Source organism: Lepisosteus platostomus, chromosome 11 (genome assembly GCF_059453375.1).
Source record: "Lepisosteus platostomus isolate fLepPlt1 chromosome 11, fLepPlt1.hap1, whole genome shotgun sequence".
Classification (NCBI taxonomy): Eukaryota; Metazoa; Chordata; class Actinopteri; order Semionotiformes; family Lepisosteidae; genus Lepisosteus; species Lepisosteus platostomus.
The window spans coordinates 38777778-38796681 of NC_142621.1; the positions used below are offsets into that span (position 1 = coordinate 38777778).

Below are 18904 nucleotides of genomic sequence, written 5' to 3' on the forward strand. Positions count from 1 at the left end.
TTACAAAGGATCAATTGGTTTATTATGTGATTAAGTCATGACCCTGTAATACAGCTCATCTAAATTCCAGTATAGGTTTTGGACATTATTGAGAAGACAGTTTATCATGACCTTAAGATGCTTTGCAGACATAAGAGCTCTGATTCCTTTCAAACTGAAGTTAAAATGCAATAGGTTACAAAAATACTGACCTAAAACTGCTAACATAATTTAAACTTCTTTTCACAATGCCATTGAAATGTGTAATGGTGCAATCAGCAGTGGAAGTTCTTAGTCTCTTAGTCTTGTCTAATCTAATCAGACCATGAAAAAAATTAATCTACTTGACCCATTCAGTGAAAACATTAAATTTGTGAAATTAAAAATAATGGGTTTGACAAAACGTTGTCTGGGGCAGTTGCAAAGTAATATACATTAGGCAATTTGACAGTGTTTTCAATAAATTACTCGACAGTTTCACTGTCTTCATAGTCATCAGACCTTTCATTAGAGGTCATCTACACTACCGCCATTTCTTTGGAATTAATATGGTCTCAGTTAGTTGTTTCAGATACCTGCATTCCTAGATCTCATTTTGCAATACTTGTGATGCACTTTGAAGGTAATTTAATTTTAAGATAAAAATTGGAGTATTTAATTGCTGTATGCTTTTCTAGGCAACTTGTGTACAAAATTTGAAAACAAATTCAGTCTTTTAAGAAAAATGCTACTTTTTAGTAGCATTTAAATGGCAAAAAAAAAAAATTGTTTTGCCATTTAAGGTAAAATGAATTGTCATGAAGGACTGCAGAGAAATATTTTGATCAATTGCCTCACTGTTATTTGACACTGAATATGCTGTGTTTAGTTAGTAGGATTATGAAAGTATTTGGTGATGGCTTCCTTTTCATACTGATCTATCCCATGTACTGTATGCTATTTAATTATTATTTTTTTACATATAGTCATTATGAAATGGACTGTTTGTTTTTTGGCAAGTACCTGTTTAATGTAGTGTTTAATTTTGTAAAGAATGGTTGATTTGGCTTCTACAAATAGAAGTGAGGCCGATCACATTTCAGGTAAACTGGCACAGACAGGCAAAACATGGTAAATGTTGTTCACTAAGCCTCTAACAGATTTTTGCCTCAGACGTTGCTGCAACTTATTAAACTCTCAATAGATCATCATCTTCTTGTCGAAATTTCGAAACTTGATACATATCTAAACTGCCCATTCCAGTGACTAGCAACTAAACATTTGGCAAAACGCAGTTCTTGTGTAAGTCAAGTTTAGACTAGCAACTAAACATTTGGCAAAACGCAGTTCTTGTGTAAGTCAAGATAGCCATCGGACTACCATTTTGTTCTTGAAATTAATACTGTCTGTTCAACATTGGTATACACTTCAAATTTAACAAGCACCATCCCTGGAAGAATAGGATTTAATAATGAAAAATAATGTTTCTGCCTTATAACATCAAAAGGGCTGAAATTATGTAGGGACGTTCAAACAGCTACTGTTCAAAAACAGTTTTTCCAATTAATTCCAAACTTAATAGATATCACCCTGTACGGATTGCAGTTACAGTATTAGGAAATGTTGTTCCTGTGTAAGCCTTCTGAACTTGCAGACTACATATAGCTACACTGTGTAACTGATCAACATTGATTTGGTATTAGCCAATGTACTAATTGACACAAGAAATATAATTGCTGCTTTGTCAATCAAAATGGTCACCAGAGCTTTCAAACTGTCTTTTTTTTCAGAATTAATAACTGAGTGATTTCAAACTCGTCAAATACTTGCAACATCCAAAATTGTTTCATCTTGTGGTGATGAAAACACTTTGCATTTGTATATTGCCATAAAGCATGGAATTCTATCAACTTGTGCACAAAATGCAGAATAGTTATTGTTTTTTTTGGAAAATAAAGTGGTAATCAAATAGAGTAGTAATTTGGTAGAAATGGGTGAATTATCATAAATGAATTGCTAACTGAGCAAACAGGCTTACTTATTCTCATTTCAGTTTTCCTTTGTATGTAGTTCCAAGTTACATTTCATACAAATGTAACAGATCTAATACCCTGAAATATTTGTCATAAAATACAGAATATGTTTTATCTGTTCATCTCAATTGTATTTTTGCTTTACAGCCAGAAAGAATAGACCCAAGTGCTTCCAGGCAAGGCTACGATGTCCGATCAGATGTGTGGAGCTTGGGAATCACATTGGTTAGTTTTTTTGTTCTCTAACTATATATATATAAAGATCACAATACCATGAAGACTGGAATCTAGTAAAATTCCAGATATTCGTTTTTTTAATTTTCATTATTTTTGTCTGTACAGTATGAGCTTGCAACTGGACGATTCCCATACCCTAAATGGAACAGTGTATTTGATCAGTTGACGCAGGTAGTGAAAGGAGACCCACCACAGCTCAGTAACTCAGAGGATAGGCAATTTTCCCCCAAGTTCATCAATTTTGTTAACTTGTGGTAAGTGTTGGACCATTGAGAATTATTCCTGCAAAATGTTACAGTTGAATGGGAGGTCTGTATTCTGTGCATTTTCTTGCCACCTAATGGCCAAAATCAAGAACTGCACTCAGTGGTTAATGAAGTTATAGTACTTTATATGATCTGCTTGCATAATTATTCAAAAAACAATCATTAGGAAGGGTGTAATGCGCTAAGAGTTTTATGAAAGGTCACTGATTACATGCTGCTTTGACACAATTTTAATATTTTCTAATCTTTTTTTTAAGCCTTACAAAGGATGAGTCAAAAAGGCCAAAGTACAAGGAGCTTCTGGTAAGCATCACTGTGAACAACATCTGAATCATGTAGTTTTGATGATGTTTCTCTCTTCTTTTATGTTAATTCACTTTTCATCAGTACTAAGAGATAGAGGACAGGGTATGGGAGTGTTGGCTGGAATCCTTGATTTTAAAGGGTCAGGGCTCCTGCATCAGGAGATGGTATCAAGTAGTATGCAGAGTTTTCTAGTAGACTTTGTGCAACTCTACTGTTCTGTTCAGAATCGCTGGATGGGGATTATTGCCTGGCGAAGGTCTTGGAAGATGTTTGTGTGATATTCAGGTTTTCTGCATTATTGTGGGATGCTTATGAAACACTTTTGATTCATAGTAACAACTACATTTACTGAGTGAAATATTAGGAACCCCTAAATGGGCTAGGGATGGAACTACAGTGTCATCACTAAAAGAGGGAGAGTTCCAATTTGAAAATATATTATAAGTGGCCTGGGTTTCCACAGCACAGCTTAATAAAACTGCATATGTAGATGACCTGAAATAATTATATTTTCCAAGAAATCAGATGTGGTTGTTAGACCTGAATTTTAAATGATTTGCTTGGTAAATGAATAGGCTTTAATCTAAATACTACAGCATGGAGAGTCAAGGCTGTCTACAGTACATTAAGAGCATAGCCAAACCATCAATATTTTCTTTTAATAGTCAAGCACAGACACTGCCACTTCAATTACATAGTAGAGAAGCACACATTAATTAAAAAAAGTAATGCAAAGTTACAACAGCGAGATCACACCTGGTTGCACCTTGCATTAAATGTATAATGAAACTTACAACAGAGCAAAGTAGCCTAAAAAAACAATTTAAGTAATAAAAATATTTTGCTCGTCTCCAGAGCTAACTAGCTCACTGCTTTGCTCTGGTACACTACTCAACTCTGTTAGCACATCCACTGTACAGGTGACACTGGCCGACTGCACATGTTTTTTTTCATGTGCTTTAGTGCATCTGACTTCATTGAGGCAGATCAGTGAAGTTGCTCGTGACAACATGAACAAATATGTGCAGTTTGCATAAACTTTATGTACTGTACTTGCTTCAGATGAATGTGATTATGCTATGGTCTGCAGTATTAAATTACTCATTTGTTGCATGAAGAGAAATCCAAATGAAATCTCTGTACTTAATACTGTGGTTCTGTGTTGGATTCGTAATTCTCGACATGACCAAATACTGTTGCAACCGTAGTCGCCAAAGATGGCTCCAAAAACCTAGATGTTTGTTAATGGGGGGCAGCTGCCCCTTCCACCCTCATGCTATTCCCACTACAGTTTCAGATCTCTGAATGCAGAACAGAACATTCTGAAATTTCCATCCTAATCCTATGCCATTTTGCCTTCATGGGTTTGTATTGAGGGTAACATGGTGTAGGATCAGAAATAATGTGCCATTGACTCCCCACTGTATGAATTTAAATCTGAGCTTTTGTCTGGTCAGAGTGGTGATAGAAGTCTCTTGCTCCAGAAGGCAGTCACAGATGACCTGTTCTTTACTTGCCTACTGTGTTCATGTGACTTTGGGTTCCAAGTATTTTTGGCCATTGTGTGTGGAAATATGGGAAACTACTGCAGTACTGCATGGTCTGCATGTTACTGGTAAAACTGTTAACCTTTATTTTTACAGAAACACCCATTCATCTTGATGTATGAAGAGCGCACAGTAGATGTAGCCAGCTATGTCTGTAAGATCCTGGATCAAATGCCTGCTTCTCCCAGCTCCCCCATGTATGTGGATTGATGAAGTGCTGGAAGAACTGTGGAAGAAGGCCCGATAAAGAACCCATGGTGTAAAGATTTGTTTCGTCACATATTGCAGTGTTTAAAAGAAGAAAAAAAAATCCCAAAACACCATGTGCAATAAGATTGGTGTTCATTTCAACTTGTGTGTATACTATAGTTTATATACAGTATATATATACATATGTGTGTATATGTATGTATATATAAAAGTGCATTCTAGTAACTGATCACACCGTGAAGTCTTGGTTTTGACAAAAGAGACCTCATCTTGATCTTATGTGGACACAGTATAGTCATAAAATCTGGAATTATATTCATAGTATTTTGGAAGAAAGCGTATATATAAAATCACTTGTGGAATTTAATTTGGAGACTTTTAAAGCAGCTTACTGGAAACAAGTTCTATGTGAAGCTTCCACCTGTTCCATGCGTATGGTTTTAGGCATTGTGTGTGTAAGTTTTTAAAGTGGACCTTACTCCCAAGAGGTGAGAAGGAAAAGGACCGTATTAAAGTGGAATGTCCTTCACCTGGAGCCCATCAGACCATGCAAGGATGTGTGTTTTCTTCACTGTGCAATAGATGTGCAGATTAAAAAAAAAGATCTGTTGCTTCACAATGTCACAGTTAATACCATGGGACTGTTGTTTTATTTTGCTGTGTTAAGGAAAAAAGAAATATATATAAAATATATTTTAACATTAAGGTGATGTAAACACAACTTTTACCAAAAAATGTACTTGGACAGTGACACTGAGAAGCTCAATAATGAGACATGGATTTAGATATATGCAGTGTAAGTTTGTGAGCGTACTTATGTATAGATATGTTTAGACACATGCAAACCTACAAGTCATGGACAACTTCACATTCTTGGTAAATAAGTGGGTATACAAACTCTTATCTAAAAAATAACTGAACTTTATAATGTGGCTTTATGATTTTAATATGCAAAATATTTTGTCATTTTTAATTTTCTTTCATTTACTTGATGTTTTTTATCCCATTCTCTAGCACAGATTAAATTTTCTCTGTATTCAGATTGTGTCCACATTTTTGTCCATGACTGTATGTGTGTATAAATCTCACTTATACAGAAACTTACAGCAGTTTAAAATGTCCTTCTAAGTGTAGCAACATACTTTGAGAACAGATCCAGACCTTAAAGCTTATTTCAGGTTGTGTAGCAGTGCATTCAGCATGTTTGTAAGAGATTTTGCAGATTTGTGAAAGCTTATGTTGGAAGAATGCCCCCACCCCCCAACCCTGAGACTTCTTCCATGACATGTAACTATTTTAACTACAGCTTGATGTTGTAGGTTTCTGAGGGTGATACCTACTGCATGCGGTAGGACAATACAAAAATATATTAAGTACTACAACTTTGCACTTGGAGTGCTGCATTGTGAGTGCACAAAAGAGTTCAACTGTCAATTGACAAAAATAACATTATTTGCATTTTTGCAGTTGAAAACAAAAATCCTGTCTTGCATGGCACCTGATAAAATTAAACATTTTCCCCATATAAGGATAGTTGCGAAACTTTCTACTACAAGAGGAGGAGGTAGGAAGGAAAATAAATCTGTAATTTGCTGTACAATTAAATTTTCTTCACTGTTAACCATCTATTACAAGAAAGTGTATCACTGTTGCCCTGGCCTGGAATAGTCTACATATTATGAACACTTAAGTGTTTGCAGTTATACTGTTGGGATACGGGAGTCGAACACAGTGGATATTGTCTAATGATAGAGAGAATTTCTTATGGAAAGGAATGACTGTACAAAATGTCAATTAGAAAATTAATATTAGATAATAAAATGCTATTGAGGGTGAGGATTTTATTACATTGTATCTTTATTAAAAAATCAAATGTGTATAATGTTCACAAGCTGTGAAAATATTATAACTGTACATTGTGAACTTGGGTTATTTCCTGTACTATAGAAAATGTATACAAATTTAAAAAGCTGATGTGCAGGGATATTGCCTTATATGTCTGTGAACAGGAGCAAAGTAAATGTAACACCTGCTTTAAGATCTCCTATTTTATCCTATTTACTGGTTTGACTTCATATATTTAAGACATTATAAATGGAATCTAAGTGTTCATGTAGTAGTTCTTTAGTCTGCCTGCAGGTCAGTTGTAATAAAATTAGGATGTGACTGTGACCTTGTCATTTCTCATTTTGTAAGGCCTGGAAACACACAATGGCAAAAAATAAACTGGTTGTAATTTACTCACTTTATTCAAATTACTGAGTAAAAACCGCTCACAGGCCATGTTTCTGAACAACTTTTGGCAGGCTCTTAATATTGATCCTTAGAACTTACGTTTGTGCTCTCTTGGGAAGCTGGTGTTCATCTCTCTGTATTTGTAAAAAAAAAAAAGTAAAAACAGAGGACAAGAAATAATTTCCAATTTCTGCATATAGGACTACGTGAAGCTGAAAGTAAAACCATACAAGGCCCAGAATCATGATTTACTCAAAATCATCACATATTGCACTAGGCAAACGATAACTGCATTTAGTGTTTTTCCATCATGTAGTGCTTCACATATACTGTAGGAGGAGACCCATTTCATCTGCCACAGAAGTGCAGCCCCAACCTACAGTAGGTGGTAACCATTCTGCAACACCAGAAGAAGTAAGAAAAAGAGGTTTGAGGTTGGTAACTGTGTAAGTCTAGATTAAAGTTTAGACACAACACCTGGGGTTATTGCCCTACTTTGTGGGATCTTATATGGCCACATAGGCATGACCTCCGTTTAATATCTCATTCAAAGCAATGTGCCTACAGGGTAGTGTCCATGATTGCAAAACTGGAGCAATGGTTTGTAAATTCTGGTCCGGGGGGGAGAGTGCCACCTACGGGATCAATAAACACTGCTTATAGCAACAGCCTGTTTTTTTTTTCATTGACCTCTTTTCCAGGAACACACTTTCTGTAGGAACACTGCCTAATGGAAAATTGACCACTAGGTAAAAGGTTTATCACAAGCAAAATTGAAGCATGCTTCACATTGTTAATTAAGACTAGGCTTGCAATTATTAAATGTACTTCCCTTCTCTGGGGGGGGCATGCACTATATTTCTTGTTCCCTTAATTTAGTGAGCTACTTTTTGGTGGCATGTTATTCTGGTGAACCATGTACCACTGGGCTTTTTTAATCTCTCTCAAGTATTCATAAGTCCATCCATCAGAGAACCACTTACCTGTAGGTTGAGTTGTAAGCAGCCACATGTAGAATTGTTTCACACCAAAGCAGAAATTTAGCTTTTTTGTAAAAGCTCTTCAGGGGGACCCCATTTTAGTCCTCAAGATCAGCTATCCAACAGGTTTTACAGGTTTCTGTAAATCTCTAGCTCTCTTCAGTACAGAAAATATACAGTTCAATTAGGTAATTAAGGACTTGGATGAAAAGACAACCAAAAGCCTTCTGGCCCTCTAGGATTGAAGATCTGCCCTCAAAAATAAGCCCGAAGGATAATTTGAACATTTTGCTGTTACTGTATGGGATATAGCTGTATACTTTTTCCCATATGAAAGAAAATTGATTTTCTTTCCATTCAATTTATAACTGCTTTAACCAATACAGGGATACAGGGTAATGAGGGGAGAGCCAAAGCTTGTCTTGGTAAGCAATGGGCACAAGTCAGGACCCTGGATGGAATGCCAGTCCAATGCAGCATACAAACTCCACACAGATAGCACCTCAGGTCTGAAATTGAATCCAGGGCCCCAACACTGTGAGACAGCAATGCTAACTTACCACTGTGCTACTGTACCATATTGCCCTGTTCTGCAGATATCCTGAGATTCTACTTATATGGAGATGGATAAGAAACATGGGAACTGCCTGAGGCTTGATACTAATGACTAATATTATCTAACTTCATGTGAGTTTAAAAATGCCTTAATTAAGCAGAAGTTTGTCTAACAGCTTAAATATCCCAGACATCTCAGAGGCCCTCCAGGGTTAGAACGAACCCTTAAATTAACCCTTAGAAACTTAAGTTCTTTAAAACGGATAGTTTTTTTTTAATAGTAATTGAATTGTAATTATTAAAGGAATGAAGGACGTCGTTTTTTGGGGGGAGAAATTCTCTTCAGGTCCACTGGTATATTAAATAGCTTGTAATAGTAAATTCTTTAAATATCAGGCTTTTTAAAATGAAATTCTGTGAAACAGTATTTACATGTTTGATTACAGTACGTCATTTTTTTTCTTCTGCAGACTCGACTGGAAAAACAAGACATTTGTTTGAAGCAGTCTCTAGAAACATTCTTCACGTTTACAGAGATGCTAAACCGAAAAGGTATGATATTTTAAAAAGCAAATAAACTTGCTCAATATTTATATTTTTTCTAGAAATTATCAATGGAAATACAAATAACTAAACCGAAGGACTCTGTGAATGAAATAAGGTAAAAAGTATAAATTACTATGGTTAAGATAACTACTGTACATCAAGTTATTTAAAATAATCGTTTTTTTAAACCTGTATTTGTATTTTATTCACGGCCTACGACACACATTTTAGAGACTACAATCCTTCTCTTTAAAGTGTAAAGTAGATTTACTTTAGACTAATTTAGATTATATCATTTGCTCACACCTGAAGAAGGCTCCACGGCCGAAACGTTGTGTTTTCTTTCTTATTTTTTTCAGCATGGAATAAACCTATTACTAGATTATTTTATGCCATGCAGACCAAATTAAATGTCTAAACTAGTAACTATTTTTACATTTGCGAAATATAACACTTGTCGGATTCACTGATTTTTAAATAGTGTCATTTAATATTATTCATGTAAAATATTTCTAAAGTAAGATCATTTTTATTTTGCTCAAAGCTACTATTACCTTTTAGTATCGGTGAGCTAACGCAGAAACAAACAATTGAAAGGTAGTGCTGAATTACTGCAGTCTGCCATCTGGTGGTATAGACAAGTATCTTTAGACTATAATAATTGTGTAAAATGAAATCAAGGCAGTACATCCTGAAAATGAACAGGAGTATACTGCCATCTCATGGCTATAAAACATTTTCACGTCGCTAGAGTATAGTAAGGCATAATTGTATGGAAAACTCGATAACAGAATAACAGAATGGTTAAGCAGACTACTGAGTGATAGATCTAGCATTCATTCAAAAAAATCTTCTAAGTGAACTTAGTTGTAATAGAGTGTCTTGTTAACCACATTGAAGTGTGCTTCATGATTTTGTATTGCCTGCCAATATTGTATGTAAATAATAATCTTATATAATAATATAAGAAAATTAATCATTTTCCTCTAAATGTTTGTGCAGGTACTGTATCTACTACTGCAATTGCCCTCATATTCAGGATTGTCTTTTTCTTATTGGTTTTATTCTGCATTTCAGTAATGTGTCAGTCCTTCCCTTGATTAAGAAAACTGTAGAGAAAGATATATTCAAGGACATATAACATTTTCAAATTGTACAACAATCAAAATGCAACAGCTACTATGCATAATATACTTAAAGTATGTTTTGAATACAGAAATGAGAATCACTTATGTTTTGTCCAGTAGTGCTGATTCCATGATAGGTTAGCATATATAGTCTGGATATATTAACTTAATGTATGTTTCTTGATCTGGAAAACGCTCATAATATATTAATCTTGATCATTTGCAAAATTATTTAACTTTTCCTGTACATCTCTGATCTTTAACCAGGAATTCATTGTAATTTATTGATTCCTTTTCCGATTTATGCAGAATACAGATAGCTCTGTCCTTTGTTTTCTGGATTGTATGAATACAGTGTGTTATTGTGTCAATATCTTAATTATATGCAGTACTAGCTAGGATGTGAGTTTTCTAAAGTTTAGATTCCTACACACCTGTTCTCTCTCAACAGACCCTGTTTCAAACTTTAATCAACATTTTCAGTGAGCTGGCATAAGGCCGAGTAAAGCCTCAATACATTAGAATGAAAATCTGATGCTGACAGCGATTTATATTAAGAAATGCATTTGCTGCACATAAGTAGGTAGGGTCTTAAATACCAACAAAAATGTTCTGGACATTATCAGAACAAAAAGATGACAACATGCTTTTTTGATGTAATTTCACATTAAGCTCTAACTACCTAATCTGTTTGCTTAGCTTTCGGTTTCCAGGCAGTATCTGATTTAATGACCACAAACAAAAAGAGTTCCCCGAAGTGAAATAATTACGCAATTTCTTTGAACTGGCTTAATAAATAAACATTAAGTCTGAAGAAAGAGAACGATGTAGGAAAATCATAAGTTGTGTTGATTATATAAATTGATGTTTAAGGCAGGGCCTGCTGTTGTTCCCAATAGTATTCTTGTTTGTTATTTTGTTTTAACTTCTTCACACACAGTAGACTATATGGTAATATACCTGCTCAATACTGTGAAAGTTGAAAGTCTGGACTGTGAATGGTGTAGTAGTAGACATACTGTACAGTATTGGTTTGCGTAGTCTACATGTCATTCAACTGTGGCAATTTTTCAAATGCAGTGCTGATTAGATCTGAAGAGACTGTTGATCACTTTAATGGTACTTCAGTATAAAGAGAAAAATGCCTACTTTTTCTGATGTAACTTACAATTTGCTGATGTAACTTCTGACATTAACATTCAAATTTAATTAATTTCTAAGAGATTGATGATCAATATAGCATTCAAGCCTTTGCTTTAGTAGTTGGTAGGTCAGCTTGACTTTTACAGATCAGACAGGCTTGGCGAAGCGTAAACCTTAATTTATCACAAAACTGACCAGGTAGGGTCAGGTTCCAGACTCCTTTATTATAATGGCTAAACTTTAATGAAATATGCCAACGTCTGTCAGAAAAGGTCAATATGAAGTTAAGCATAGAAGTCAGGAAAGGAAAATGATTGCTGGTTTCTCAGAGGGATTTAATTTTCTATCTTCTGGAAAACAACAACAAAACACAAAAAAACTTTGTTTTAAATTGATATAATTAATCACTTGTTTATCATTTGTACAACTGGAATTTATGTACTTACTATGTTGTAGAGGTTGAAGAATAGGCTTCAGAAGGAAAGTGCATTCTTGGACAATCTAACATTGATGTATAAAGCTTCAGTGACTGATGGATACAGTGACGTTTTGTTTGTGCAGTTATGTACAGTACAGTCTCTATGAAATGAAGTATATGAATTATATTACTTAATTAGATGCTTTCAGAATGGCATCTCGAGTGTGCTTTCAGTACACTCAACAAGTAGCCATCCACTTTCTTTAAGATCTTAATTTATGCTTAAAATTGTCTTAATTCCAGGTACATATTTTTAAAATACTCCTTAATGTCCACCCTCTTCTGATGCTAGTTTTGTAGTATAGTACTGTAAATGCAGCTTTTTCAAGTGTAGGAAAATACATTTAACTTAACTAAGGTGAAGGTAAATATTTAAAAATTATGAAGTTGTTGATATTATTGGCATTCAGCCACTAATTCCATTTGTATATAGAAATAAAGCTATGTTTTTATTACAGCATTACAAACAGGCAGGCAGGCATACCAAGCCTTCGTCATTCCCAGTCTCTGACATCCGAAGCTTCTGTTCATAGAAAGTTGTCTTTCACAAAATTGCAACAGACTTTAGGAAGGATGCCATGATGTGAGAAAGAGCTCTTAAACTGACATTTTGACATATTTAACAAGTAATAGGTTTATTCCATGCTGAAAAGAGAAGTGGGTGTGAGAAAGACAGGGCAGACAGCAAGGATTAAATAGCATAGGAGAACAAAAGCTGGGAGAGTGGAGGAGGCGGGAGCAGGAGAGACGCAGGTTTCGACTTCACACATCTCTTCATCTCTCTCCACTCCACTGGGTTAACCAGTTTTGTCTTCATCAGGTACAACATACTATTTTTAGTATGATAAAGATTTATTATTTGTCAGTGATGCTTTATGTTTGGACATTACACAACCTGTCAAAGAGCAGATAGAAGGTGTATGTTGTACACATTTGATCACTGCAGAGCTTGATCGTTTTGATCCCAGTAAGAGCAGTAAGAATGTCTGTTATTTTATGTAAAATATTGTCCCTGTTTTGAGATCTCATTAAAGAAGGGTCAGAAATAATGGAATGGCTATTGGTATAATGCAGAGGTTGTTTAGATATTTGCACTTAATATTTATTGACCTTTGCCAAAAAATGTTCAGACATTCTTTTTGAGATGTGCATTTTCTGTTTAGAGCAAAGAAAAAAAAGCAAACCATCTGAATGCATCATGCAGACAATACTGTACACGTCTTGTGCAGTGAGTCATACTGACTGCAGTGGATACCTTTGTTTCTTTACTATCTTATTTTCAGTTGAGATAACTGAATTTCCTAGTCTCTCCCAACTTGCAGGTGGTTGGTCGAAATTAAATGATCCTTTTAAATGAGAGGTCATACAGTAGTTAATAAATCCTTCAAATTTACATTTCCTCCTACAATTACGTAACATTGCCATGGTAGTGGAAAGCTATTTTTCTCTGTTCTGTGTTGGTCTCTATCAGTCTATGATTAACCTACAAATAAAATGTTAGAAACAGTAGTTAGACTTAAACCTTGGTGTAGTTGCTCTGGAAGGTTGCTCAGGCACAAAATGAAACTTTCACCTTCCACTCATGACTTGAATCCTAATTTTGAGACATGCATTTTGAAAGAGAATAGGCATTACAGAAAAGGTGGAGATTTAAAAATATCTGAATGATGTATTTTTTTACAAACTTTCTATATACAGTATAATGACTACTGTAACTGATAAATTGTATGAAAAGTAATACAAGATTCCACTTTGCTAACAGGCTATAGTTGGCAGCAAAGTGGTGCAATGGTTAACAATACTGCCTTGCAGCACTGGGTCCCTGGGTTCAGCTTCTTGGGTGTTATTTGTGTTGAGCTTGTATGTTTTCCCTGTGTTTATGTGCATTTCTGGGTTTGTGTTTCTGGGAAAATTGGACCTAATGTGAGTGTGTGTTTGTGTCTGTGTGAGCCCTGCTGTGGACTGGTGTCCCATCCAGGGTGTGTCCTGCCTTGCACCCATTGCTTGGCGGGATAGGCTCTGGTTTCTTGGTGTAGTGGATTAGAAATTGATTTTTGGATAGATAATAGGCTATAAAGATTTGTCTTGAACTAACTTAGAGGTATATTTTACTGCTTTCAACATGAACAATATAAAGTTCTAATACCTGTGCAAGTGAGAAGCAGTTTGTGGGTTCCTGGTAGACTCCAGGGGTGAGGGACTAAACACCTGAAGTTTATCCTACCATCGTGGTGCACTGCCATTTTGGGAATCCCAGTGACAGTAGGATAGTGACATGACCCAGACTAAACCTAATTCCATCTGGACCAAGAGACCTGTAACCTTTCTTAGAGTGAAGAACAACCACTTACCGGCTTTCAAATGGGGATACCTAGAGTAAATAGCTTAGATTTTCAATGTTATCTGTCACATGTAGTTTTTTTTCACTACATGTTTTTATGTAATACATCAATAGCCAAGAGCTTATAATTATTCATTATATGGTAGGATTATATACCTGACAAATTGTCAATGAAAGACTGTGTATAAAAGATGAATGAACAGTGTCTGGGCCAATATTATGTGCATCTTAACTAAACTTTCATTGAAAATGTGCTTCTACAAAGTTGAAGTGGAAATGTGGAAAATCTTTAATTCAGTTGATCCGTAGCTCAAATTATATTTTGTACTTAAAAGGAAGCAGGAAGGGTAAGTGATTTTATTTTCCATTTTAGAAATATCTGTAAAACTCTGGTTAAAGAATAATATAGTTCAAACTTTGTTCAAAATTGAGCAAAAATATCAGGAACAAATTTGCTACAGAACAGATTAAGGACCATATTGTGAAAGATTTATTAAAAACACATAATTCCAAAATGAGCTTAGATAAGGCTTGAAAAGAATGGTATTTATATATGTAGAGGATGTAGTACACGATCAAGCACATGAAGATAAAAAGGGTGTTGTTTACAGAGTGCAATAAACAAAGCAGTCAGCTGATAGGGAATCTGGCCCTTCGAGTTGGTCAAAGTGACATTTGTTCTTTGGCCTCTGTTGTTGGCAGTTGTATCCCATATCGTGCTCCTTTGAAAAAAAACCATAAATAAGTGTATATTTTAATTTGTGTATTTTCTTATTTTATATTGTGAAACATTGATCCAGATCAAAATTGAAGATCTTTACAGTTTTCTGCAAAGCAACACTGATGTTTGAAAACTGCAGCTAGCGAAAATATATTATTTTTCTCCCTGATATTGGTATAATAAAATAAAAAACATTGTTAACACAAGCTATTTCACTTAAAAAGGGAGATGTGTTACAGTAGCCATGCATTTTGCACAAAATGCTCACAGAGTAGTCAAGAACTTCTATATAAAGGCATTAGATTATTACAAATAACTTTGCAAAAGTTTTGAATTGTATCTAATTATTACGATATACTTGCACATTATCTAAGGCTTCTTGTTTTAGCTTTTGCATTATATTCTCATTCTGTTGAGCAGGTCTGGCATGCGATAGTATCCACTGGCTCATACTACATTTTATAGACAATAAATTCAGGTTCTTGCATTAATATGTCTTCAAAATGTTTTATTGTATTTTTGAAAGAATATTCCTTTTAAATATTTGCAATTTTCTCTACATCAGTCACCTGAAAGTTATCTATCACCTTTTCCTAACATCTTAGCTCTACAAAATTCAGTGTTATTTGTTGGCTTTTCACAATGTACTTTCTTCATACAAAATATAGTTTCCTGGAAAACGTGTTGTGAAACACAAAATATAAAACCTTTTTATTTTAATTACAAATATTTAAACAACTTCACAAAGCATCCATTCCCTTCACTTTTGCTTTGTTTCATTTTTAAAGCAGAATACCATTTCATTTTGATAGTAGGGTTAATTACTAATGCACTTGTGTCACAGAACTTAAAACTATTAAGTTTGTGCCACAGTACCTAAAACATTCAATGTAGATTACTGAAGGCATGCACAGTATAAAATCACACATCTCTACTAATTTCTATATGGTGAAGGCAACAATGGATTTTCCATTGCATTTATAGAACGTAGAATATGATTGCTTATAACGGTCTGATCTGTATTAATTGTTGAATGATGTGCTGGGAAAGATGTGCTGTAATAGCATAGAATAAAACAACCAAATAAATCTTACAAGCAGATAGGTTTTGGAAATGTTATTTGATATTTTTCATGGCTGTTTTTTGCACCCATTAAATTAAGTACCAATATGTGGATTGAAATAAGCAAAGTTTATCTGATTTTGAATGGTAATCTAAATGTTCACGTACCGTATATCTTTCATGTCTGTCATGGCTGTTCTTCTAAGAGACAATGGGTGTTTAGCTCCAGTTCTCATGATAAATATTAATTTTGATTGAGAATAACAATGTAGTTGGAAGCTGCAAGGCTATCGTCACTGAGGTTTGTAGTACAATATGTACCCTTCAAAAACAACACATAGTAGTATAGCCCTGCTTTTGGGAAGACCAGATATATAATTTGAAGATAAAATGTCATTTAACAAACTGATATAATCGGTAGATATTACAATGAAGTGCTGATTTGGTTGGACCTTTTCACCTTTATAGAAAATTATTCAGTACTTTCAACATTTCAGAATAAAAAACATTTTAGAAAAAGATATAAATAATTCAGAAGGTTCTTTTGTTTAAATTACAAAATGTTTTTAGGTGAGTTTTTTTTTAAATAAACTGTGTTTTGTTAGACCTACATCTACATAATACTTGGCGTACATAAGAAAATCCAAATTATATAATATTGGAATGTTTTATGCAAAATATGAAGTTGAAAGTAATAAATCTGAGAAATTCAGCACTTCTAGGATATTTTGCTAAAGGAAAATGGTGCAGTACTCTGTATAATGTTTTTTTTTTTTAACAAAAGTGAAATAAAGTTGATCCCAGAGTAGTAAGACTAGGGCTACAATCTAGTGGTGGAGGTTAAGATAAATCAAGGCACACTCCTGGATTTTGTGTCCAATACTGAAAAAATCCTAAACTGTTTGGGATGAGGTTGTAATGTAGAAGGGGTGGCACAAAATCACCCTTTAATAGAAATATCACTTAGGTTAAAAATAAAATATTAGTTGCACCATTAAAAGGTGCATATACAAATCAGGAGTCAGCAGGATACTTTAGCTGGATGAAAAATGCTTAAATAAAATGTATGTATGTCGTCTGTTTCAGGAAAATACAGATTCCATTGTCACTTATTTTTTCTATGTGCTGTCTATCTGACAGCTAAAAAACTAACTTAAGCTTTTTAGTACTTTCAGTTCGAAAATGTTTTGTGGAGAGTATAATAATGATGACATTTTAAATATGAAAAATGATATGACTTTGAGAAAGGTGGAATATCTATGAGTATAGTTACTACTTGTTTGCCCAATTTTTTCCATGGAAAATCATGCATGTTTTTTGTTGTGTAAGGAAATGTTCTATATTCATAAAAATAAATGTTTTATATACTACTTTTCCACTTAATGTGGTGCAGCTCATAAATATGTAAAGCAAATGTGATTTCAAAATGCTATAAAATATTTGCAGGGAATAGCTTCTAAATGCTTTCACTCCTGCAATTAAAACATCCAATAAAATGCAATTTGTGATAAATAGGTCTATACTAACTGTGCAATGTGAGCATTCATATATTTACAATAAAAACAGGGAGTATCTATCATTTTCTGTGCAGTAGCACTACAGTGTAGGTGGTATTGTGCTACATGCTGAAAAAGCTCTGATTTAATGGAGACGTCTGCCTGTTTTTACACATTTTCTTCGTTTTTACAAAATACAAATAATATACTATTTACATATTATTTATGTTTAGCAAGTATTTTATATAATTGTAAATTTGTACCTTTCAGCCAATAGGTAAATCAAAATAAAACCCCTTTTCAGTTGTATTTATTTTTTTCCAGTAATACCAAAACGTTTTTTTTTCTTCAAATATTTGGCATCATAATACTGAAGTACTGCCACAGACGTACCTGTAACAAATGGCTGTGACTACAGGACAGTGGTCCTGGCAAGCTCAAAGTCTTGATGGACCAGAACAAAATGGGAAGTTAGTAATGCATAGTAATCATAGCTGCATTCAACTGATTGCAGCTCTAGGTATTTAGCCAAGAGTATCCAAGACAACATTTTTTCTCTTTTCAAAACGTTCCTTTTCAGATCACCTCTACAAAACTAGATAGAAGCAAATGCCTTGTACAGTATATTTCTTAAACAATCTAAAACTTGTCATCCTTTTTAACATATGTATTCATTGTGTTGCTATCAAATCATAGTGAATGCAACAAAGCTTTGAAATAATTCTTAGGGTACCTTAATGTTCACCATTGCTCTAAATGAAGGTCCATGGCAGAGTTCAAGTTAAGGTCTGTCACATCCAGGAATTCTGTGTTGAAAATACTGGGTCCAGATGATGGAACAGAGTTAAAGCCTGATGCTGAACTAGGTGGGGTAAGATCTAGCCATTCCATGGTTTCCCATGGTGCTTCTGTAAAATTCAAGTTTAGTCCTTGTCCTTCTGTTGAAGGTGATACCCTGGCATTCATTGGCGAGAGTGGAGTTTCCATAATTTCACGGCTGTTCAGCAGTTTATCCTGATGGGATCCAGAAAACCCCTCTGGTGCCTCTTCTAGCTGAGCGTCATCACTCCCAATTTTTAGAAGAATAATGTCATTTGCTCTGCTTATGGGACTGTTTAATAAAGCCTCAAGGTGATGGTCATTGTTGGGAGCATGCTCCAAGGAAAGCTGGGAGGGGGACACGTGTTCAAAGTGCCTATGCATTTTTGGAACAGGCATGCTGGAGCTTCCAGAGGATACTGTAATGTGAGGCACAACTTTTGTGATACAGGGCCTTTCTTCCCTGGCATTAGCAGGCATTTCTGGAAACACATAGAAAAAGCACAGATTAATCTAGTAATTTATTGTTACCTTACAGTTACTTTTTATTGGATTTTTTTCATTCAAGTATGATACATCTGACACGATCAAAGGTGTGGTGTGTAGGGTTCAGAACCTCATGATACATATTTAAACTCCAAAGAATCTCAACCATGCCCTTTCCTGTACTCTGATGCAAAGAAATCTGGATATACTTAAGCAGTGAAAATATATTACATTAAACATATTGTAAGCAATTGGGAAAGCAGTCTTGTAAAGCTTGGAGCCCAAACTGTTTTCAGTTATGAAGCAATAACTCATACACCACAAAGTGACACCATAGAAGATTACTTAACCTTGAAAA

General features: G+C 34.6%; 2 protein-coding genes across 19 annotated transcripts in view; one reads left to right on the forward strand and one right to left on the reverse strand.

Annotated features, from left to right (window-relative positions):
- map2k4a (mitogen-activated protein kinase kinase 4a) overlaps window positions 1-6797 on the forward strand; it is a 42925-nt gene extending 36128 nt beyond the window's left edge. For all 5 annotated transcript variants that reach the window (XM_088599611.1, XM_088599613.1, XM_088599612.1 and 2 more), the window contains 4 exons: window positions 2139-2216; window positions 2334-2482; window positions 2752-2797; window positions 4444-6797. In XM_088599611.1, coding sequence (XP_088455737.1) covers window positions 2139-2216; window positions 2334-2482; window positions 2752-2797; window positions 4444-4557 — 387 coding nt within the window. In that variant the 3' untranslated portion in view covers window positions 4558-6797. The remainder of the gene's footprint in view (window positions 1-2138; window positions 2217-2333; window positions 2483-2751; window positions 2798-4443) is intronic.
- Window positions 6788-18904, reverse strand: part of myocd (myocardin) — a 166423-nt gene continuing 154306 nt past the window's right edge. For 12 of the 14 annotated variants that reach the window (XM_088599600.1, XM_088599599.1, XM_088599606.1 and 9 more), the window contains one exon: window positions 15171-18542. In XM_088599600.1, the coding sequence (XP_088455726.1) occupies window positions 17983-18542 (560 nt within the window). In that variant the 3' untranslated portion in view covers window positions 15171-17982. Of the gene's footprint in view, window positions 6927-14429; window positions 14685-15170; window positions 18543-18904 lie in introns of those variants that run through there. The other 2 variants (XM_088599598.1, XM_088599597.1) reach the window with 2 other exon arrangements.